This window comes from Trichosurus vulpecula, chromosome 2 (assembly GCF_011100635.1).
Source record: "Trichosurus vulpecula isolate mTriVul1 chromosome 2, mTriVul1.pri, whole genome shotgun sequence".
Taxonomy (NCBI): domain Eukaryota; kingdom Metazoa; phylum Chordata; class Mammalia; order Diprotodontia; family Phalangeridae; genus Trichosurus; species Trichosurus vulpecula.
The window spans coordinates 443,370,499-443,395,102 of record NC_050574.1 but is presented as its reverse complement, the minus strand read 5'-3'; the positions used below and the strand labels follow the sequence as shown (position 1 = coordinate 443,395,102).

At 34.3% G+C, this 24,604-nt stretch overlaps 1 protein-coding gene across 5 annotated transcripts in view; it reads left to right on the top strand.

Annotated features, from left to right (window-relative positions):
• GK (glycerol kinase) overlaps positions 1-24,604 on the top strand; it is an 85,067-nt gene that overhangs the window by 5,194 nt on the left and 55,269 nt on the right. For all 5 annotated transcript variants that reach the window (XM_036742992.1, XM_036742991.1, XM_036742993.1 and 2 more), the window contains exons 2-4: positions 9,573-9,646; positions 12,793-12,899; positions 15,530-15,607. In XM_036742992.1, coding sequence (XP_036598887.1) covers positions 9,573-9,646; positions 12,793-12,899; positions 15,530-15,607 — 259 coding nt within the window. The remainder of the gene's footprint in view (positions 1-9,572; positions 9,647-12,792; positions 12,900-15,529; positions 15,608-24,604) is intronic.

Sequence of the window (24,604 nt, the reverse complement as noted above, 5' to 3'; positions counted from 1 at the left end):
ACATTTTGACCTGAAAAAGAGTTGGGCTGTTCATGTTGTGAACATGAAAAATGACAGAAGCAGACTAAATGTTACAAGATACAAAAAGAACTAGAGAGAGGCCTCCAGCCTATTAATGAAGGATCTATGGAAACAGATGGAAAAGAATGACTAAGAAGTCATGGAAAAGGGGCAGTTAGGTAGCACAGTGGATAGAGTCAAGAAGACTTGAGTTCAAATCTGGTTTCTGACACTTGACACTTACTAGTTGTGTGACCCTGGGCAAGTCACTTAACCTCTATTGCCTCCCCCTTGCCCCCAACAAAAAAAAAAGTCATGGAAAGGTTATGATAGATATTTTTGTTGTAAATACCAAAACTGACGAAGTCACATATTTGCAAAATATCAAGTTAGGACTTAACTCTGTGTATCAAATATATTTACAGCTTTCTGGGTTGTAGGCAGATGTAGGCTTTATGGGTTATCTATATATTTTTTTTTTTTGTTTTTTGTTTTGGGTGTCCCTTTAGTGACACAATGTCTTTCTTTTATTTTCTATAAGTTAGCCACATGATCTAGATAAGATAGGTAGGAGTAGATTTAGAGATTTAGTCCCAGTATATACTTCAGTATATACTACTAGTGAAAATTTCTAGTTCTAAAAAGGAAGAATTTGGACTAGGTGATCCCAGATGTCCTCTAAATCCTAAAATCTTTTAGGTGATGGCAGTAATAGCAAACCACACCTACTCCCTAGGCTGCTAGCTTAGAAATTAGACTTTGCACTGTTATTCCTGTAAAGAATCCACCCCTGGGCCCTTGGTATCATTGACCTAAAGTCAGTTTTGCAAGAGTGGCAACCTTTCTTGCAATCAGGTGATATTTTCCTTTTGGCCCCTGGCTTTTCACCTTTGCTGACTTTCTAAACTTCCTTTGGTATTGAACACCAGCTTGAAGCATCTCGCCTCTTGGGCCTTGTCCTGAGTCCTGATCTGCTTCGACATTCTTGAGTCAGAGAGCAAATCCTAATTAACTGAACCTCTTCTTCTGCTCTTGCTACCATATCTAGATTTAAGCACATCTTTTCCACCTTTCCTTTTACAGCTTGTAAATTCTAAAAGTAGAATTTTTTTTTCTGACTATACACCAGGATAAGAGAAGAATAAACTGTTCAATCCCAGACCCAGGGGAACTTAGCTGAAGTTCTCTAGTCTTGGCTGGCTTGTGGTCCTCTCAAGGGTGGAAGGCACTGGATCATCAAGTTCTAATTACTTTTAGCACTATTCCTCCTTCCATACTAATTTTGAGATTTGCTTATCTGAGTTCTCTGGATCAAACTTAATACTTCATTCTTTAAAATTCTAGATCCAATTGGGAAACTTCCTAATCAAATGGTATCCATATTAATATATCATCTTTTAGTTTATTAACTCTTGAAATCCCCCCACTCTCTCCTAAGGGATAACCATGGAAATGAAACAGGTAAATAAATATAATTAAATGAAAACTCAGAAGAATCCAACTACTTAAATCATTTCCAAAGTTTACCATGTTCGTCAACAAGCATTTATTAAGCATTTGCTGTGTGTCAGACACCTAGTAATCTCTTTCCTCACCAACTTAATGCTCAAATATTTCTTCAGAGTAACCCTCTGATTAGTGGGTAACTGAGAAAAAGCATGTGAATGGCTGTATTCCTAACTTAGCCCTACTTACTGGTGGTGTAAAACCACCACCATGTAATTTCTTCAAAACATCATCATTTATAATTTGTTTTTATTCCTGCCTATTTCATTTAGCTCTGACTTTCTGTACTAAATAGAAGTATAACTATATTAATTCTTGCCTTAACAGTGTAACTGTTATGTATTAATGAAAAGCTTGATAGTTTATTATTTTTAGGTTCTGTTGGTCGGGCTTCTTTAGCATATTGAACAGTGCATACAGAATACTGAATGTTAAAAACATCATCTCTTCTACCCTTGCCATGGGTTGGAAAAATTCAGGACCTTCTTTATATAATGTAAACATTATTAATGGACTTTTTCTCTCCTATTCCAGCTTGTTGTCTCTATACATATACTTTGTCTTACTTTGAAAAATTCATTACACTAGAATTAGAGAACTCTAAAAATCACTTGCTTTACTCTTAAATAGTTCCTGAAGAAACATATGAAGAGCTTGCAGTGAATGAATTTAGATACCCAAAGGCTCTTATAGGTATGATAGAAGAGGAAGCAGTATTCCCTTATTAGTAGAGGAAGTTAGCTGATTAGAACTGCTGTCTGAGAATATTCTGATAAATTTTTTAGATGGGTATAACCACTCATTTTGGATGAAAGTATATTTATGGGGAAAGGAAGAAATAACTATTGCTGTAAACTTTCAAATACTATGGTGAATTACATCCTTTTTAATATAATATTAATATTAATAACCCTAATGCCACAGTTTTTTTACCTTCCAAGCATATACACATATGTATGTCTGTATTTATATGTTTGTATCCATATGAAGTTACCAACGCTAACTCTGACTTTTTATTTTCATAACATCCATGTTTATTCAAAGAAAATTTGTTGTTGGACTCCATGTCTACTTTACTTTTCTAGAATATGGAAGAAGGCCTTCATATAAGACTTCCTGCAAGCCAGGCACATAGTGAATGAATTTGAGTGTTTTGTAGTTCTTGAACTCTTCATCAGTCAAATACTATTTTGCTTTCCAGTTTTTGATCTTGGAAAATCCAGTGTCCACGATATGTTATTAGAGGAATGAAAAAGTCAAAGGGTATGCACATTTTAATGAATTTAATTTTCATACATTTTAATTTAAAGTTATAGCTCCTAATTGATTTCCAAAATGACTGGACCATTTCGCAACTCTATCAGCAGTACATTTCTGTGCTTGTCCTGCTGGATAGAACTTCCTCCTGTCTCAACAATAGTCATTTTCACTTTTTTATCATCTTTCTCAAGCTGATAGGGTAGAGATGGATCTTCAGATAGTTTATTAGTGATTAAAACTTTTTCATGTAATGGTTGGTAGCTTGCTTTTCATCTTTTGAAAATTGCTCATTCATATCCATTAACCATTTACCTATTAGAGAATTATTATTGAGCATATATTTGAACCTGTTCCTTTTTTATTTCAAAATTAAATACAAAATGAGAAAAGAAAAAAAATTATAAACTTAAATACAAAATAAGAAAAGAAAAAAACATTGCCATGTGCACAGTAGAACTTAAGAGAGGATTCATTATTTCTTGTATTATTATATCAAGGTTCTTTTCTTGATAGTAGCCCAATTTATTGTAGTACAGTTATTCTTATGTTTTCTTTATTTGTTCTCTAAATCAGTTGTTTTTCTTACAAGCTGTTTCACAAATATTTCTTGGTCTCTAAATTTTCTGGCTTCTTGTTGCCCAATTCTAGTTTTCAAGGAATTGTTTTCTTCCTTAAGATTCTGGATCTCCTTTTCCAATTGGTTGGCTTTCTTTTCATAATCTTTCTTGGATTGTTCTTATTTAAAAAAAAAGTTCCTCCATCTCTCTCATTTGATTTTTTTTTTTGGGGGTGGAGGGAGGCAGTCATGGTTAAGTGACTTGTTCAGGGTCACACAGCTAGTAAGTGTCAAGTGTTTGAAGCCAGATTTGATTAGGCTCTCTTGACTCCAGGGCTGCTGTTCTATCCACTGCACCACCTAGCTGCCCCTTTTGTTTGGTTTTTAAAGTCTTTTAAAAGTTCATCTATGAATTCTTTTGGGGCAGGTGACCATTTGACATAACTCTTTGGGGTAGGAGAAGCTTTTTTTTTGCTCCAGTATCCTCCTCTGAAGATGAACCCCAGTCTTCTCTATTCCCATAGTAACTTTCTATAATTGGGTTCTTTCTCCCTTGCTTGCTTATTTTTTTTTATTTGTAGCAGCTCATGGTACCTCTGGCCTTAGATCCTCCTTTTGTTCTCCCCTCTGGCCTGGAACAGAAACCAAGAACTCCACCCTCCTGTTAGTGTCCACAGCCAGTAGTCCCTACCCTACTGCCTCTGCACTCACTGGGGCATGTGCTCATTCCTTCTCGCCCAGGCCTGTATCTTGTCTCAGAGTCACGGTTGGGCCTGGTGTCTACCCATCTTCCCTGTTCAGACACTGATTCCCCACACCCGGAGGTGAGAATTTCTGGAGTGGGGTCTGAGGCTACCTTCCAACCCAACTAACCTCACTGCTTGGTATTTCAGTAGAACTAGCATGGAGGTGTTTACACTTCAAGGGGACCAAACTTAGGTCCTGGGATTTTTCTTCCAGTCTTCTCAGGTTGTCCCAGAAGAACCACTGTTCTGTCCCAGCTCTTGTTTATTTTTACTGCTCTACGTTTGCCCTGAGGTGCTATTTTTGCCTTGTTTGTGGGGGGAAATCTGGAGACCTTGGAATTTTCAGACTTACTCCGCCATCTTTCCAGAATCCTCTCAAGCCAGTTCCTTTTATCAAACCTTCGTCAGACCTTGCTACAAAGATTTTTTTCCCCCTGAGTTAACTGTTTTCCTTCTGTTTAACTGCATGATTTTGTTTGTGCAAAAATTTTTCAATTTTAAATGATCAAAATTGCCCATTTTATTTTCTGTAAGAACTCTTCCCTTCTCTGTAGTTGTGAGAGAGATCACCTTCCCCAGTCCTCTGTTTGTTTAGGTAGATAGGTTATGTATCTACTTAGAGCTTATTATATATGGTGTGATACAGATGAAACCTAATTTATGACAACTTTCCAATTTCCCCCTTTTTTTTAATCTTTTTGAGTCCTTACTTGAAAGAGTAGTTGGATTCTTTGGGTTTGTTGAACACTCTAGTATTATTTCCTTCCAAAAATCTTATGTACAGCATCTATTCTACTGTTTTTTAAACTAGTACAAAATAATTTGGATCAATGATTTGTAGTATGGTATGAAATCTGATCCTGTTACGTTCTCTTACTTCTCAATAAAAAAAAAAAATTTTTCCTTGAGAGTTTTGACCATTTTTTTCCTTCAGTTGAATTTTGTTATTTTTTTTCCTACTGATAGTAAACTTTGGTAGTTTGATATGGCACTGAATAAATAAGTGAATTTAAGTAGTGTCTTTTTTATTATGTAAGTATTGTCCAATCATGAACAATTAATATCTCCAATTATTTAGGGCTCTTCATTTCTGTAAAGTGTGTTTATAGATGTATTAATATAATTCCTGGTTTTCTGTGTCTCAATAGCTAGATTCCTATTTTAAAAAAAATTTTCAGTTCTTTTATATGGAAGTTCTACTTCCACCTGTCTTCTATTTTTTTGGAGGGGGGAAGGCAGGGCAATTGGGGTCAAGTGACTTGCCCAAGGTTATACACCTAGTAAGTGTGTCAAGTGTCTGAGGCCAGATTTGAACTCAGGTCCTCCTGACTCCAGGGCTGGTGCTCTACTCAATGCACCACCTAGCTGCCCCCTTTCTACCTCTTTTCACCAAGATTTTTGGTCCATATTGTATATCCTGGGAGGTTGCTGAAGTCAGTAATCATTTCAGTAAGATTTTTGCTGAATTACTGAGTAGACTATCGTATTATCTGCAAAAAAGTGATAATATTCTTTTTTGTCTGTTTATTGCCCTAATATCTTTTTCTTATTTTATTGCTACAGCTAACTTTTCTAATAGTGGTGTTGAAGGGTTTTACCCTTCATCTTATCGGAAAGAGTTCTGGCATTTGTTCATTGCAAATAATGCTATTTGTGGGTTCAAGGTATTACAGAAAGATCCTTTTTAATGTTATGAATGGAAATGTAAAGCCTTTTATTACTTTGCCATTAATATCGATTGTGTTTACATTCTTTATCATATTGTACAAATCCTACACTTAATTGTACAAATCCTATGCTTATTATACAAATCCAACCTGATAGTGTAAAATAGTGTAAAATCTTTTCAATGTTTTGCTGTAGCCTCTCTGCTGATATTTTGTCTGAGATTGGACTATTTCTGATTCTGTTCATTGTTATAAGTTTTGTTTAAATCTGTTTAGGCAGAATTGTTTCTAATGCTTTCCTTTATTTCCTCTTCATTAGGTATGAATGATAAGCAAATATTATCTTTTTTCTTCCTCCAAAAATTCCTAAATTTATTCATCAATTCAGCAGGTTTTTTCTTTCTTTTTTTTTTTGTTTCTGTTAATCTCTCCTTTGATTTTTCTAAATTTCTAAGCTAAGGAGCCCAGGAAAGGAGGATGATGAGGGAGAAAATTCAGGAATGGGCTATAACTAATGAAAATATACATTCAGAAGGGGGAGTGTCCTTTAGGAGAAGGAACAGTAAAGAGGCCTAGTGTTACTAGATCTCAAAGTACGTGGAGAGGAGAGCAAGGTGTTAGAAAAGAAAGGTAAGAATAAGAAAGGGAGTCGGTTCTGAAGAGCTTTAAAAGACAAGAATAGAATTTTATATTTGACCTTGTTGTTTGTCCTTCATTCTCGAAGAGGACTCTGACATCAGGGAGGTGATGCCATGACATACAAGTGAATTGAATTTAAGTGAGAGAGGCTGTGCAGAGTTACCATCCTTACTTTTCCCCATTTGGGCCATCTGGGTCCAGTGGCAAGATATGGATCAGGATGACTAGAGATGTCCCTGGATGCAGGGGAGCTCTTGGCCTTTTTAAGGTAAGGTCTTTCCCAGGTCTCAAGCCTCATTCAGTGATTAGGGCTAGGCAAAAAATGAGGCAAAGAGTATCCTCTTTTACCTAGTTTAAAAAAAAATCAATCTGGGAGGGGAAGGCCTTCAGGGTTTCTGGCCCAAATAGAAAAAAATTATTATTTATATTCACTCTGAGCTATCAGGGCCCAAACAATGACCACTCCATGAGGCTTGGGCTGAGACCTATTGTTGGCCAGTCTATGAGAGCCAAAGTGATTTGGGTTTAAGGCATAGTCCTTAAGAAAGAAAATCTAGCCCAGAAACCCCAAGACAGAGCTTGAGAGGTTTCAGCGATCAAAATTTATATCCCTTTGGGCAGAGCACCCACAGATAAGGGCATGATACCCTATGTGGGCAGAGGGAGAAGAAGGAGAGTTAAGTGAGTGAGAGTGAGGCTAGTGACTTTGTATAGCCCTCCCTCACTTAAATCTTTGATTTTAGAAGTAATAAGGAGTCATTGAAGTTTGCTGAGTATAGAGGAGGGGAGAGTGGCATGTTTAGATCTGTGTTTCAGAAAGATCAATTTATAGCTGAATGGAAGATGGACTGGATTGAGGAGAGGGATGAGGTAGGAAGGCCAACAGCAGACTACTGTAATAATTCAGATTTTAGGTGATAAACCTGAGAAATATAGTTCTAGACATCACCTATGTATAGCATATGTGTTGAAAGTGACTTTACAGGATTGCTATCTTGGAGTGATGTTTGTATACTTTTTTGTGTACCTCATCTAAAAGAGCTATGTAAGATTTGCCCATATTTTTTGGGAAAAGTAAAGATTTTGGTAGTAGTGATCAGTATTGTTAGGGAAAATGTATTGTAAATATCGCTAGATTTTAAGAAAACATGAAGACTCAAGTATTCACAAAAGCTATAGTCATGACGAATCCAGTTATTCCTGTTGTTGACCTTGGTTGCTGGTTGCAATGGCTTTTCAAATGAGATTGTACGTAAAGTGCTTTGCTCTTAAAGCTATGTAAATAGTAGGTTGGGGTGGAGATAGTGATGCTGCTGCTGTTACTGTTCATGAAGAAATGGACAGGATGAGTGTGGGGTCAAGGGTGTGGGCCAAAATCTTTGGATTCTGAGTCAGTGAGACCCTGGGGAAAGCAGAGCAACAGTATCTGCAGTAGATGGCACACATGATTTGCTATTGTATCATTTTCATGTAGTAGCAATACCATTTTTTTTTGTTAACCAAAATCATTGGATCTTAGGTTTAGATCTAAAGGAAGCAGCAGAGCTTTAATTTAACCCATCCACAATAAAGATGAGGAAACTAAGGTGCCTACAAAAGTTAAGAGACTTGACTTGGTCACATATGGAATAAACAGCTGAGACAGGATTTGAAACTATGTCTTCTGAGTGCCCTTTCCATTGTTAATACATTACAATTTTTCGTAAAATTATTACATTTATAGATTAGTACGTTTGTTTTTAGTATCTACAGATCAATTAAATTTGTCCCCTTTTGGATGCCCTTTGATATCTTAGAAAGAGGTAAAGTTTTATATACTAAAATCTGTGATTTCATCAATGTGGATATTCCCTCCAGTGGTGCAAATTGTATCTATCTATCTGTATGTATATGTATATAGGTGTGTATATACGTGTGTGTGTGTGTGCATGTATAGACATAAGTATATATGACATTAAATACAATAAACTCTTACTCTCTCTACCCCTTAGTTGATTGTATGACTATGAATACGTAATCTCCTGTTGAACTTGGTATGCATAAACCTGCCTGTTCGTAGAAGTTTTAATGAAGACAATCTTCAGTGACTGCATGCAGATGGATCTTTTAGGCATGAGAAAATAGATATTTGGGTTCCTGGCTGCCAATGTTGTCATGGTTGAATTATTTTTTAAAAGAACTGTTTAAGATTTTCCCTATTTATTTGAAATTCTCCTTTCCTTGAGGTATCATGTAATTCATTCCTGAATGCTTTTAAAATTGTTCTGTTTTCAGAATGAGTGTCTCATTATATGCATTTGGTCAGGTAAAACTTCCATTTTATGTTTGTTCTCAGTTCTCTCAATTTCATCTGCAAATCCCCTTGAGGTGGTCAGCTTAGCTCAGTTGTGCTAAGGTTTTGTAGGCTTTTTTCTCCCTCAACTGATTTTGGATGTCTTGTAAGGCAATAGTTGGTCAAAATCTTGTACCATCATCTTCTGTAAAATTTTTACAAATAAACTGTTACTCTAAACTGTTGTTGCCTTTGGATATTATATCTCTCTCTTTGGCAAGAAGATGAAGTGTTTTGGTGGCTTAGGTGGTATAGCAATGTAGAAGTTATATTTATAACCTTTACAGCACAATACTCTTTAATACTATCTAGTAAACTTAAAAATGGAACTAACATTCAGAAAAAACCTTTCTCATCTCAAAACTTAAAGTTAAGTATTGCTCTTAAATTTGGTCCCAGTTCTAAGGAGAAAGGAAAAGAAAAGCCCCTATTTGCCCCATACTTTTGTCCCTAATTTTGGTCCATTTTAAATGATCATAATTAAGCAGTTATTTCTAAGGCCAGATTTAGTCTTTGTATCTTTAAAGAATGTTTTAATTAAAGATATCCCAAATGTTAAGTCATGAATTTACAAACAGTAGTATTTCTGAAAGTTCACCATATTTTCACATGATATATTTGGTTTTCTTTAGTGATAATGATGTATAACTTCATCAATATTTCCCCCTCCCCGCCTCTCCAATAAGCAAAGCAGTGTATCTAGTATAAAATTTTGGCCTACTCGACTCTTATCTCTGAATAAGATGTTTTCATAGAACTGGATTTAGAACTGGAAAGAATTTTAACAGTTCATCTAGTTTGTCATTAACATCATATTTCACTATTTATTAACATCTTCTCCCTAATTTTTTAACATGTTTTTTCAGGTTTTCAATTCAAAAACAGCTGAACTACTTAGTCATCATCAAGTGGAACTAAAACAGAAGTTCCCCAAAGAAGGGTATGTTTGTAATTTAATGGCCATGAAGTTTTCACTTTTTATAATCATTTTTGCAACAAGATAAATTGATAGTTGCAACATTTTTGTCATATGTATTTATAACCACAGTATGAGGAGGTTTGAAGTCCCCAGGGAGAGAGACCCATTTGTTAGTTGTCCATTTTTGTTCAATAAAAGATATTTGATAGCTTAGCAGTGTTAGAGAATATGTGTTAAAGCACATTGAAAAGTACAAGAATATAATAATCGTAAGTGTAGGATTAGTGTTTCTAAATACTGTGCAGTTATGTACAGTCTACAGAGTCAGTGTAAACAGTACTATACAATTAGAATCCTGTTTCATTAATATACTTGTGACATTGAATTCTGAATAATAAGAGTTTCATTCTTTATTATACACATCTTATCTCTAACATTATTTTCAGAATTGTTTATCTTTGTATTTCCTACAACCTCTAGAATAATGCTCTTAAGGTAGCTATTCAACAGATGTTTATGTGAATGAATAAATATGTGGTTTCTATGTTCAATTGAACAGGTCATATTAATTCAACTTTAGTTCCACAGACATTTATTAAATGTGGGATCTGTGGGATCCATGGTCCTAGATGGCATAGATACAAAGACAAGACCTTATACTCTGCTGGGGGGATACATAGGTAACTAAATACAAGATAGTTTAAAGAGGGAGAGGACAGTGATAATGGGGGAAATCATGATGGTGGTATTTGAGGTGAGCTTGAGGGAAGGAAAAGATTCTGAGAGGTAGAGTTGAGAGAGCATTTTAGGTATGGGAAGCAGCACATGTGTGATGTGCGATGCTGAATTTGGTGACAACTCGAAGTCCAGTTTGACTAGAAGGTAGACGGCATGAAAGACAGTTATATGAAATATATCTGGAGAGGTTAATTGATTCTGAAGGGTCAGTAATGCCAGACTGAGTTTGAATTTTATCCTTGAGACCGTAGGGAGCATCTGAAAATAGGAAGTATCAGAGCAAAGACTCAAACCCAGTGATATAACACCACTATCCTTCCAGGTGCCCAAGCCCACAACTTTGGAGTCACCCTTGACTCTTCACTCTTCCTTATTTCTCATATTTCCAAGTCTGTCATTCTGTCTCTACAAAGTCTCTCTTATCAGTCCCGCTTTTTTCTCTCTTCACAGGACCACCCCCAGCCAATTCAGATCCTCATCATCTCTCATTTTACTACTGAAATAATCTCCTAAGTGGTCTACTCCCACCTCCCCTATGCATCTTTCATATAGCTGCATCTCTCACGTCTGTGCCTTTGCAGCAGCTTATCCTCCTATCTTGAATGCTTTATCTTTCCTTACCTATGCGTAGGTAATTGGAATTCCTATCTCCCTTCGAGGATCTGCTCAAGTGCCACCTCTTACTTCCTGATTCCCTTTTACCCATCACTACCAATTGTTTGTGCTCTTCCCTTCCCTGCCAAGGTTGTGAATATTGAACTGGCAGGTTTGGATTTTTGTTGCTGTTACGTGCTTTTTTGGTTACAAATTCCTCAGTCTCTGTGTAAGGTGGGTAATACAGTTATAGTTATCTCCATTTTACAGAAGAGGAAACAGAAGCTTAGGATACTGGATAGCTCAAGGTCACATGCAGTTAGTAGGTATCAAAATGTGGCTTTAGAATGAAGATCTCTCCTGACTCCCAAGTCTAGCATTCTTTCCACTACCTCATGGTATTTTACTGATCTAAGTACAACAGATTGTATTGAATGAGGGTTCCTGGAGGAGAATAAAAAGATAAATTGATAGGTTTGTATTTAGCAACCAATTTATTTAGCAAAAATGCCATCCTTTTGAGCACAGTATTTATATATAGTAATTGTATTTTGAATATAGTATCAAATATAGTGCTCTTAATAAAATTTTGTATGATTTTCCAACATTGGAATATGAAGTTTTCGTAGATTTACACAATTGTAAATTACGCAACTGCCCTGCCACGTCTCTATATGTTGTAGCAACAAGTTTCCATTTTAATGAGATTTGATAGCTGGCATTTTGATACCCTTTTGAGTTTGTTACATTCTAATGGGAAGAAAGATGAAACAGAATCATGCCATAACTTAATTAAAAGCTACAAATAGTTGATTCTTTTTAAATGTGTATTACTATACCCAGAAAAAAAATAGTACATTAATGTTTATACACTCTGCTTGTGACATCATTCTATATGTCCTTGTACTGAGAGGTCTTTCAATAAGAGTGTTCCTAGTTAGAAGATTTTCTTGAATATTTTATTTTTAAATTTCATTTTTAGAAGTTGACATGATAGTTCTTGCTTATCCATATGAAACAGAATTTCTTTTCCTCCCAGAATCACATTTTCAGTCTACTTAGGAATAACAAAAATTAATCTTTAAACATCTATTGAATTCTCACAGGGTTTATTGTCTTTTGGGCAAGGAATTACTTTCTTTTATTATTAAACTAGGTTTCAGAATCGGTCTTATATATAATTTATGTATTTCTTTTTTGCTTTGAATTAGTAATATACTTGTAGGGAAAAATCAGTTTTCTGTTTAATTTCTTTAGTTTATTGGATGTATTTTGTCTTAATCACAAACTAGAAACTGCTTTGATCCTGATTGTGGGTCTTTAGATGAATCAAGTACAGTTTTGTGCTGGTAAACGTTTAACAACCAGATCTCTTGGGCAGGGTTGGGGGGGAATGTATTCACAATATACTTTTGAGTTTAATTGGAATTATTAACATTTTCTCTATCACTTTCTTAAATCTAGACAATTAAAAAAACAATAAATCAGTCTCTTGATTTGTAATATTTGCCAATTTCTGAAGTTTAAATGCTCAAACTGAAAAATCAACACTTCGCCAGTTCAAGCTGTCTCCAGCACACACCTGGTCAAGTCACTCTGTAGATAGCCTTACTTAATATTGTGAGGACTGAACAATTTTATGTCAAAGCCTTGACCTTATAAATTATGAAAGCACTTTTCCCCCTTATATTCAGTTTTTAAAAACAATATATTTCCTGAATAGTTAGACATGTGGTACCCTTGTTAAAAGTGAAGTGATTTTTTTCAACCTCTTACTCAATTTTATTTGTAACAGATTTCTAAATAAATAATCAGATGTGTTTTTATGTTCAAAGATGGGTGGAACAAGATCCTAAGGAGATTCTCCAATCTGTCTATGAATGTATAGAAAGAACTTGTGAGAAACTTACCCAGCTGAATATCGACATTTCTGCTATCAAAGGTATTCTTTTTGGGGTTTGGAAATGGATGGAATGGGTCTTAACCCATCAAAATTATTCAATTTGATATGCTTACCTTCCATCAGTAACAGTAATAAGGAAATTAAAAGTTTTCTACAATGATAAAGTGAATCACTTCACTTTCAAAACTTCTATTGAAAAAAATTCCAGTTGACCATGATTATTTATGTGATCATTTGCACAATTCTGATTTTTTTTTACAAAGAATTCATTTCAGTTTAACTTTTTGTGTTGAAACAACTTTAATTAGGTTATTAATATGATTTGATTTGATGTCTAAATTAGAAAGGGATTTCATTCTCTGACTACCCAACACATTTCTTCCCCCACTGGAAACTTTTTTGGGTATCTTTAGGTATTTTGACTGTGGTAGCAGAGACCTTAACTCATGGTACCTTAATATTAACCTAATACCTAAAGTGAAACTGAATTTTTTAGAGCTAATGGTTCAACATAACCTTGAGCAATAGCTAGGTAATTACTACTGAAAATGTATTATAAAGATACAAATATATGATGAAATGTATATGATTTGATGTGTGTATAATGCAAGGAGCACTGAACTTGGAGTTTGAGTAATAGCTCAAAAACTGTGTGACAGTGGGCAAATCACTTCACCTTTGAGACTCAATTTGTTGTTATTTTTTTCAATTTAAAAGGTAGACAGTGTTAAATGCCCCCTCCACAATTTATTGTGAAGGAATCACTTTGGGAACTCTAAGTTGCCCTAGAAATACAACTACATTGTTAATAATACATAATCATGATAATGATACATTTGTTCATTAAACAGCCATTTAGTAAGTACTTACAATGTTTAAAACCCTCTCTGTTACTGGTAAAAGGCATAAAGATAAATAAGACTTGGACCTTGTGCAATTCTTTGTAATTACCATTCTTAGTTTAATGTAACTCTGCTCCTACCTCAAAATGTTGCATTTCAAAAAATTATTTTGAAACCATGCAGCATTTGATTTTAAATTTCCTCTGCATCCAAATACTTCCTTGCTGTTTTCTTTAGCTGCTATTAAATCCTTTCCATCTAAGACACATGGTCTGTTCATTTTGCTTTGTCTGTTAAAATTTAATTTTATCAAAATAATTTTTATTGATACTCTATATCAATCATTTCCTGATTTAAAATTCTTCTTACTCTTTAAAACCTTCCTTTTAACAAAGAGTTAAGCAAAATGAACCAAAAGAGTAACCACATGTGCGCTATATATGTAATGTTTCTTATCTATAGCTCTCTTGGCATTAAAAATATTCCTTTTTATTATAATGAACTTGATAAACATCAACAAGCACGAACATGCAAAGGAGAACAGAAAAAGAGAACTTACACATGAGGCCATGAATTTCCTCTATGTTTCAAGCTTAATAATATAGATATAATGCTGTTAGAATTCTTTACAATAATATGTAAATTTTTTTGTTCTAGTACCATATGTTCTTACTGAATATGGAAATAATATAGTTGGTTATAGCAATGTGTTTCAGAATATTTTCTGATTTTCCCCTTTCTCATTTTCAGCTAAAGAGGAATGGAACCTATTAATTTCTATGGAATTATTTAATCAACTAACATTTATTAATTGCTACTTATTTACTGTGTGCTGTATGTAAAGACAAAAAATTAAGCAGTTTCTGCTCTCAAGGAGTTTATAGCTGAAAGATATTTTTGTTTCTTTGAGATAGTTCCTAGCCAGTAATGTGAAGGTCATAGATCACTGAAGCTCATGTGATTCCTTCTGCATTTCCAAGTGGTCAGATCTTGTGGGGCCTCTGGAAGGTAGCTTATTTAGTCACACCCAAGTTCTGGCCTATACTTGAGAGGTGTATATTTGGTAACAGTGACACCAATATCACCAACTTTTGAGATTGAGTCTCCTGATTACACATCCAGTACTTGACCACAATGTCACACTCTTAATTAGGTTTTGCAAGCTTGCTGTATATATTTGTGTCTCACAATTGCTTCAAACGATTTAATGGTAGTTTGCCCATGTAGTTGTATGCCAAGAGAATCCTGTGAAAGATTGGCATCTTAGGAAAGGGGGAAAGCATTTGGACCCCAAAAAACAATCTTTGGTAGGTTCAATATGTGATCAATTCCAGTCACCACCATCCAGGGTAAGTTGTGATGGAAAAACCAAAACCACCCAAGAGCAAAACGGGCTTCTGTCTTTCACTTGGGATTTACTTGAACTCATTTTTTAGCATATAATATAGTAGAATCATAGATTTATAAGTGGGATAAGGACCTCAAAAGTCATCAAATACCATTTTATGGATGATGAAGCTGAGGCATGAGAGAATAACAGGTTAACCCAAGGACATGTATGTAAAAGGGGAGTTCAGGATTTGAATCCACATGCCCTGAATCTAAATCTACCATTCTTTCTATATATTTGTATATTTTGTTTACATTACAAAATCATACCCTTGGGTCATCACTAGTCTATTTCATAGGTCACTGAAGAGAAATAAACTAAATACATGATGTAATAATCACTTATCTCCAATTATGCTAACATTAGATTTAAAACGTACTTTATGCCAATTTTCTATTTATGTTTTTATGCTATCTTCTGCTTAATTTTCTTACAAGCTATTGGCGTGAGCAATCAGAGGGAAACTACTGTAGTTTGGGACAAATATACGGGAGAACCCCTCTACAATGCTGTTGGTAAGGTACTAAGTATATTGTTTTAGTTAACACGCACATGTGTGTATATGTATATATAATACAGATATTTATATGTAATATATGTATAATATAGATATATAATAAAACAATTCATGTTTTTCTACATTTATATTATGAGATAAAGGAAATAAGTTAAATCTCTTATTAAACTGTGATAAGTAGTAATTTCATTCATCTTGTAATTGTATTAAAGAAAAAATTCATTATCCTCTTTATTAAAACAATTTAAACTTCATTCTTATGTCTGCTTCCCTTTACTCTCCAGGTTTAGCACTTTAAACAGTTACAATTTAAGTAGCATCAGTCAATAAAAATTGCAAAAAAATTGTATAATTTTTGTGTGGGGTGTTGTCAAATGTTGAGTCACTCTTTGTGAAAGTGTTATATTATAATCACATATGACATTTTTGTATTCATCAAGATAGAACTTCAGATAGTGATTTCCTGACTGGTTTCATTTTGTAGTGTTTTAAGTATGTTTCTCAATTCTTTTTTTAGTTTTTGTTTATTTATTTATTTGAAAACCATAATGTAGTGAGGAATGGGAGGTTTATTCTTTTCCTATTTGCTATAGGAAAGAAAATAAAATCTAAAAATCCTTCTGGCTTCTAATACAAACCTGTATCTGTTAAATAGGAGTTAGCTCAAATACCTCATTTTTATTTGTTGGCTGTAATCCTATTCAATGGAAATGATTGTCAGTACCCTTTGAAATTTCTATATTAGCCAGGGGAATGCTGGTGCTGACAACCACTGTAGGTTGCTAGGAAAAAAGGATCGTTCCTAAGCTACAGCAGCTAATAATATTTATACTTTTAAAGTAATATCTCAATTCCCAGTCCTATCACTAGCAGTAATGTGTTTGTGGAGAAAGTAGGAGAAATGATAAGAATATGTGTAATGTGCAATTTGCACTATTTCGCATTTTAGAGTTAACTTCAGTGAGGGACATACTTGAGTATAGTTCAAATGGTAATGCTGTTAGCATATAAAATGACCAAAGTGGTAAGTACTTTTTAGCGTTGTAAAATTGCTATGAATGTTTGTACATATATACTTTTAAAAAATTAATAACTAATGCTAGTAGGATTCCTTTTCTTGTTTAATTGAAAAATATAGTAGTATTTTTGAAGATAAATTCTTAATGTATTAAAGAGCTAAGCAAATTTTAAAAGATTTTCGGTTAAAAGTGTTCTAGTTACTAAGGGATATACTAGGAGACATAAGACAATCCCTTTAAAAAGCTTTCATTTTTTTTTGTTGGAACCACAATGTTAGCACATATGAAACAGTCATTAAGCACTGATGTGGATTACTAAGTACAGTAGAAGTTAAAGATAAGAAACATCAATATAGAACAAATAGAACATGACCAGGGACAAAAAGAAGACAGGGTTGGTGTATACATGCCAGTGATGTGGGATGTGGAATGATTTGGCAAGAAGTGTCAAATTATATACAAATACAATAATTTTCCAAAGATGCCAGTAGGAAAGGAAAATATTAATATGTGGACATTAAGACACAGAGTATCTTTGTTCTGGTAGCTCTGTCTTTGGTACCTTTGTTAAAACTCCTGTTGTAGGTCTAGGATTAGCTAGTTATTTTAAATTTGAGTTGTGTCTTCAGCATTTTTTTTGGGTTAGAGAGATTAATTTTTTAAAAATCTAAATGGTAAATTATATTGATCATTAATGTTTTTAAAGAGGCATGATGGTATAATAGAAAAAATGGTCATTGGAGTTAGAGGATCTGGATTCTAATCTTGGTTCTGCCCTTTATCATTGAATTTCTTAGAAAGCTGTATTTGGGAAAGGGAAAATACAGAATTGGATAGTCTGACCTATTTCACTTAGTAATGTTTCTGCTTCTCGTTAGCTTTTCATTTCAGAAAGAGGTTTGATATTCTTTGGGTCCATTTTGAGAGTCAGGCTATGTTTTATATAATTGCTTCCTAAAATTGTACCAGGATATATCAGTTTGTCAAGACCTCATTACTCTACTGTAGCAAGCTGTAAAGCTTTACCTCTCAACCTGTATAAACTGCTGGACTTCTGAGCTTATCCCTTTACCTTTGCATCTTAATTTTTCTCTCTTCTCTCCAATTGTATTCTTAAACTTTCATTTTTGAAGGTTATCTACTCTGCCTTTTTCATGAGATTTCCTTCCTTTCCCATTCCCCACATTTCATCAGTACAAATAAAGATTCCCTTTTCCTCCAGATACCAAAGGAAACTTAGGAAGTTTTAATTTTGCCATCAGAAAGTAAGAAGACAGTGGACACAAAAGGGTGAATTAGTGATTCAGTGGTCATTAACATGCCCAGAATTTTCATGTTCATTTTCACCATCCTCCGAATCAATCAGTCTCAAGAATCAGACATATTAAAAACAGCAAAACTAATTTTATCTTTCTATTTCATAGGATCCTAGAACTGCAGATTTAGAAATGGAAGGGACCATAGAGGTTTTCTAATCAAACCCTATCTTTTTAGAGATGAGGAAATTCAGGCCCACAGAGCCTGAAACTTGCCATTAGTCACACAGGTACTAAGTAGCAGAGCTGGGATTCCAGCCCAAATTTAGTACCCTTTCTTACTTTTCCTCATCATTCTCTCTTTAATTCTCCCACTTCCTTAGTCTGTTTCCTACTAGTGGTTGATTGGCAGATGTGACAATGCAAAAGTTACATAAACCTCATTCAGTTCTTGCCACATATAAACAGTGCCGGTTACTAGGTAAAAAAAAAAATACCTTTGTAAGTTTTTCGGCGGTTTCAATTCCCAGAGAGTCAGAGATGACTGACTAAACTTCCACAATTTGAAATTTTACCCAAAATAACTTCATTTTGCCCTAAAATGTTCTTTTCTTGCTGTGTATATAACTTGTTATTTAAAAAAAAACTTTTTTTATTTTGACAAATGTTTGATTTTGTTTGCTGTGGTCTCAAAGACTGCTTACTAGTTTGTAAAGAAACTGTAGCCAGTATTAATGAAGTACCTACGCTGATGGAACCTTGAACCACTAACAGAGTTTGGTTTGGTAGCTCCAAATAGATAAACACTCTTGATTTAGTGTATTGAATATTGAAAGGTCTTTACTATATTATGTAGAGTGTCACAGTTCAGAAATTTGAGGCAGAAACTCTAAATCAGAGGTTCCCAAACTTATCTGGCCTACTACCCCCTTTAAAAAAAATTCCTCAGCTCCCCCCTGGAAATTTATTTTCTTTAACCCTTTAATGGTTTGGGTTTTTTTTTTTTTTTGAAATTTGCATCATTTCCAAAAAATATATATAAGATGTACTTTTAAAAATGAACATCTTAAATTTAATAGTTTATTGTAAATTTGTGTTTTTTTTCCTGTATGGAAATTTTGATGATGTAATATTTTGTCATATAACTGTATAGTATCTTGTTATAAACAAGTCATCACATGCACGTATTTCGTCTGATGGCATGGACACATGTGGCTCGCCTGCCAACAATTGCTTGTTAAAGCATGTCAGCAAACTTGACCACTGATCAGTTATAACTTGCATTTTTTTGTGTTTATTTGGAAAATATGATCACTATCATTTTAACTGTTAGCCAACAGATAAAACATGTACGAATGGTTTTTCAAAATTTTCTACTGTTCTCTTCTTTCCTTATGCTTCCATTGCCCCCTTATTTTTATTCAATGCCCCCTCAATTGCACAGAGGCTACTACCGCACCACCCAAATTGTTCCAGCAATATCACCTACTTGGGGAACCTCTGCAAATCATTCTTACTTTTTATTGCACAGTTGGTTAACCGGTGATTGTACCTGGCATAGTCATCAAATCAGGGCAAGAGAAACTTTGTGCTCCTTTCTCTTTTCTTTTACGCTTGAAACAGGACTGTGCTTCATAGTCTTAATATCAAAGAAAATGATAAAAAATACAAATGTTGGAGAGACAGAAGACTAACTTTGGAGTCAGAAAGACTGGGGTTCAAATCCTATTTCTGATATATCTTGTGTGACCTTGGATAAGCCACTTTGTAGTGCCTGCAGGCAGCTCTCTAAGATCGTATGTTACTGAGTTGTTGATCTGCCTTGGTAGGAGTTCCCACACTAGAAGCTCCCCACGCTGAGGAAAACAAAGGCCTAGACCCATCCCCCACCGAAAGTTACCGAAAGTTACCAAGTATCTTTGACTTACTTATTTAGCTCTGTCAGTTGTGTATTATATTGTACTTAAATTTTTTTGTTATGATGAGTAGGATTAGATGGACATTGGCATTCCTTCCATTGCATAAATTCTGTAAATTATAATACTCTTCCAATGCCACATATACTTTAGTCTTAAATTTGGTCCTAATTTAAAATTATTGCATTCTTTGATTCTAGGGAAATTTTTTTATTCAATTAGAAAAGTAGTTTTTGTTTTGAATTTGTAATATCTGCTCTTTGACTGTACTATTTATCTATTCAAGAAATGTTCCTCTTCAACTATTTGTAGTCACATCAAAAACATACTTGAATATGTTTATTCAGTCTTTCTAATTCAGATATAAAAGCGAACTATAAATATGACGGGCCATAAGCTAATTCCAGTTTTTCTAAGGCCATTTAGACATTTAAGAAATGAAGAATATTTTAGCCTTTGAAAATTTTCTGCTTTTCACTTGGCTCTGCTTCATTTGAGAAAATGAGAACAGGTGAATACCATGTGAAGTAATAAGGCTTCCCTCCCTATTCCTGTACTTGTTTGATCTAATTAAGCATTTCCAAGGACCATTTACTTGGGCTAAAAAGTTATTTATCTTTTGGTGATAGGAAACTAAGAAATGACTTTTGGCAATAGGAAATATACATTGGTTGTCTATATTGCTACCATTGTCTCACCTATGAAGAAATATGTCACAAGTAGTTATTTCATTGTTGTGGGAACTCCCTCTGTCTCCACATATCACACAACTTAGTGTCTTATAGAATTGCCTGAGTCTCCGCAAGATTATAACTTCCTGATAGTCATATAACTAAGTAATAACTGTTTAAAGGCAGTATTTAAACTCTTAAGTCAGTTTTCCTGATTCCAAGTTCAGTGTACTATCCATTGTCTACCTTCTCTCCCTGTAATGAAAGAAAGATTGAATTAATCTATAATCATTGTTAACTGTTCTACAATCTGTTACTTCCTTATCTTCATCTTCAGAGGCTGCTGACAAGCTTTTTTCATACATGAAAAGATTGTTTCTAAGATTGCATCAAAGCCAAATATATAAAGATCAGATTGCCCATATATTTTATTATTGCCATCTATTTTCCCTCCTATTACAAACAAACAATTGAATTCATTCACTTCATTTTAAGAGATATAAATGCCCACTAATTTAAAGTTCTATGCTTTATGCACTGCAAACTACTAAAGATTTAAAATAATTTCTTCTGTACATGTGCCACAGCTCTAAGTGATATAATGTAACCATATACATAGATGAAAGACTTATTTGACTTTATGAAGTAAAATACAGAATATATGTTCCAATACATCATTAGCTACTAATTAGGACTGCTTTGGTGTGATATGAAATCTTGTCCAATTTTGTCCTTCTGTCATAGTTTATTCGAAGGTTTAGAGTAGACCTTTAAAATTTACTTATTTTTAGAAAATTTGCATGGCCTTCATTGTTGGCACACTCTGCAGAGCTTTAATACCTTCTTGGTTTCAAAGGGTTTTCTTTTCACTTTGGCCAATACTTCTAGCCTTACCAGATGAATTCATTCTTAGAGATATTACTTTGTTAGACCATTTTTACAAATTTCCACACCAGAAATCTTGGCAAAATACTTAATGTTCCTTTCCAGCATAATATTCAATTGGAATGTGCTCCTACAGTGTTCTATTAATTGTTTCATTACAATTGTATTTTTTAAAAATAATATTTTATTTTTTCCAATTACATATTATGATAGCTTTCGACATTGATTTTATAAGATTTTGAGTTCCAAATTTTTCTCCCTTCCCCCTCCTCTAACAGCAAGCAATCTGATAGTCATGTTGTGAAAGAAGAAACAGAATAAAAGGGAAAAGCCACAAAAAAATGCAAAAATTATATGCTTCAGTCTGCATTCAGACTCCATAGTTCTTTCTCTGGATGTGGATAGTTGTCTTGGATCATTGTGTTGCTGAGAAGAGCTAAATCAGAGTTGATCATCACAGTGTTGCTATTACTCTGTACAATATTCTGGTTCTGCTCACTTCACATAGCATCAATTCATGTAAGTTTTTCCAGGTTTTTCTGAGATCTACCTGCTCATCATTTCTTATAGCACAGTAGTATTCCATTCCATTCATATACCACTTACATTCATATACCACAACTTGTTCAGCCATTCCCCAATTTCCAATCTTTGCCACCACAAAAAGAGCTGCTATAAATATTTTTGTACATGTAGGTCCTTTTCCCTTTTTTATGTTCTCTTTGGGACACTACAATTGTATTTTCACTGATGGGAGATAATCAAGCCCATTTCTTGTGCTTTTCTCTTATCATTTAGCTAAGATATACATTTGCCTTATTTCATAAGGAAAGTTATATCCCTCCTGGGACCACAAAGAGACTGGTCCTAGTCAGCAGTTTGGAGGGCTATTAAACAGGAGAGATTGTGCTTCTCCAAAGTTTTACTTGTTTTCCTTTCTTTTCTCTCTCTATGTAAATTTATCTTAGTTAATTCTTCTATAAACAACTTACTCAACTAGTAATTCGGTAGGTGGTGGACAGATGAGCTCTCAGGCCCTGAACCTGGCCCATTCTAGTTAGAACTGCCATTATTTCTTCTAATGCTCTAGCTGCTCCAGTTTCTCCTGGTCCTTCAGTTCCAGTTGCTGTTGTTCCCTCTGGTTCTTCAGGTCCAGGTGCTGTTACTTCCTCAGGTATTGGTGCTGTGGCTATTGCTGGTTTGTTTATCTTTTTCTGAGCTTCAAACTGGCTGGCACTGGATCTGCTTTTTCTTAAAAATCTACTTACTCAATGATGTAATGCACTTTGCTCTCAGTCTTGCAACTTGGGTTCTTCTCATGGTTTTGGTCTATTTGACTTCCATTTTGTGAATCTTACTTTTCTATTCAAGCTTCTTCCATAATTAAAAAAACAAAAAAAAAAAAACAAAAAAACCCTAACATCCATTTCTGATTTCTTGCAGAGTTCTAATTCAATGAATATTTGCACATCCATGAAGTCTACCAATTACTATAGCAAATAATCTTTTTCTCTTGATAGTTCTACTAATTATTTCACATTCTCTTTCCTAAATCAAATATCATTGCCACCTTCTATAATGCTAATAGCTATGTTCCTTTTGGCGAAGGATTCTGGATCCCACTACTTTTGGTTAGTGCAGAGCAATTGAGAAGGCAGGTTCAAAGAGACTTAGATCTTAAAGTAGTCCTTGATGAGGAACAACAGGCCAGTCAGTGAGGAAATCTAGAATCCATCTGATGTCTAGAATTTCATTAAAGGAAACAGCAGAAACTTCTAGAACCTCGAAGACCATACTCTAGAAGGAATTTTTAAGTCATTAAGTGATAGGAATAGAAACAAAACTGTACCTTGATAATCTTGAAGTTTATTTTCTTGTTCTCTAATTATTCCACTGATCACTGAAGCAAGTAATATCTCTGTATGTATGAATCTAGCCAATAGGAAAAGTTCACATATGCTACACTCTTTGCATAGTTTAGTGCCAAAACCATTGGGCAATTTTGCGTAAACTGCTACTACAGTACTACAGTTTCTTGGTTGTGAAATTTCTGATCATGTCCATGATCATGTTCCCTATTTTTTGTAAAAATTTCCATTTATAGGCACATTATACTATTGCTTCTTTTTTCATATACTAGGAAACCTGTGAAAGAGTCCCTAAATCCCATTACAATCTTAAGAGGAAGTAAGGGTACTGTCAAAGTTAATCACCAGTTCTTAGGAGATTACTTTTTAAAAAGTAATTTAAAAGGACTAAATAGAGTACCCCATGGGAAATAGTGGATTTTTAAAGGAACTGAAAAATAAAGGTTGCTACACTTAATCAAACTAGTTACCAGTTAATACCCAAATGTATTCTAGGAAGCTTGTAGAATCTCCTTCCCTGGAGTCTTTTAGAAAGAGAATAGACAATCATTTGACTAGGATGTTGCCATTATTAGGATGGTAGGGTTAGCAGTATGTACTCGATGACTTAATATCATAAAAGATGGAAGAGATCTTAGAGATCAATAAGTCCAAACCCCTATTTTTTTGATAAGGAAATTGATTCCCAGAGAAGTTGTTACTTAACTTGAGTCAAGAACCTAAATTTCCTGCTTCTAGGTCTAGCACCCTATTTACTATATACAACAGTGCCTCTCGGTATATACTTCAAGGTATATTATGAGTATAGAGGGTGTCCTAAAAAATGTTGTCTTGTATGATAAAAGTAATGAGAAGTAATTGTAAAACTTCAGTAAAACTAGAATAGCTTGGGGAATTCTATTTACCACTTTTCGTAGTTGCTTTATGCAACTTCTGGACTTTAAGTTACCTCTCATGAACCAACGTAGAGATGCCTCTGACCAAAGTGAGATTTTTGTTTAGTGAAAGTGATTTTGCTGTTTGAAAACACGAATAGTTTCTAAATTCTAATAATTTTTTTTTTAGCTAGTAAAAAGGAATGAACTTTGACTCTTATAATGACAATTCTGTATGCATGTTGTTTAATGGGTCAAGAGACCAATATACTCAAGAATGTTTAATGTTTGAAAGAGTGAATGGCATGTTTCCTTCTCTAAGTCTGCTAGAGTGATCCTTAGAAATTAGAATTCAGTAAGAAATTTTGTAGCACTCCATATACTTGTTGGTACTTTGTACAAGGCATTGACCTTTGGCCAAACTGGACTGCTTAGCCTTTTGTATTTATTTGAAATTTGGCAAATCCAGTGTAGATAAAAGACATATTCTATCTCTTTTTTTAAC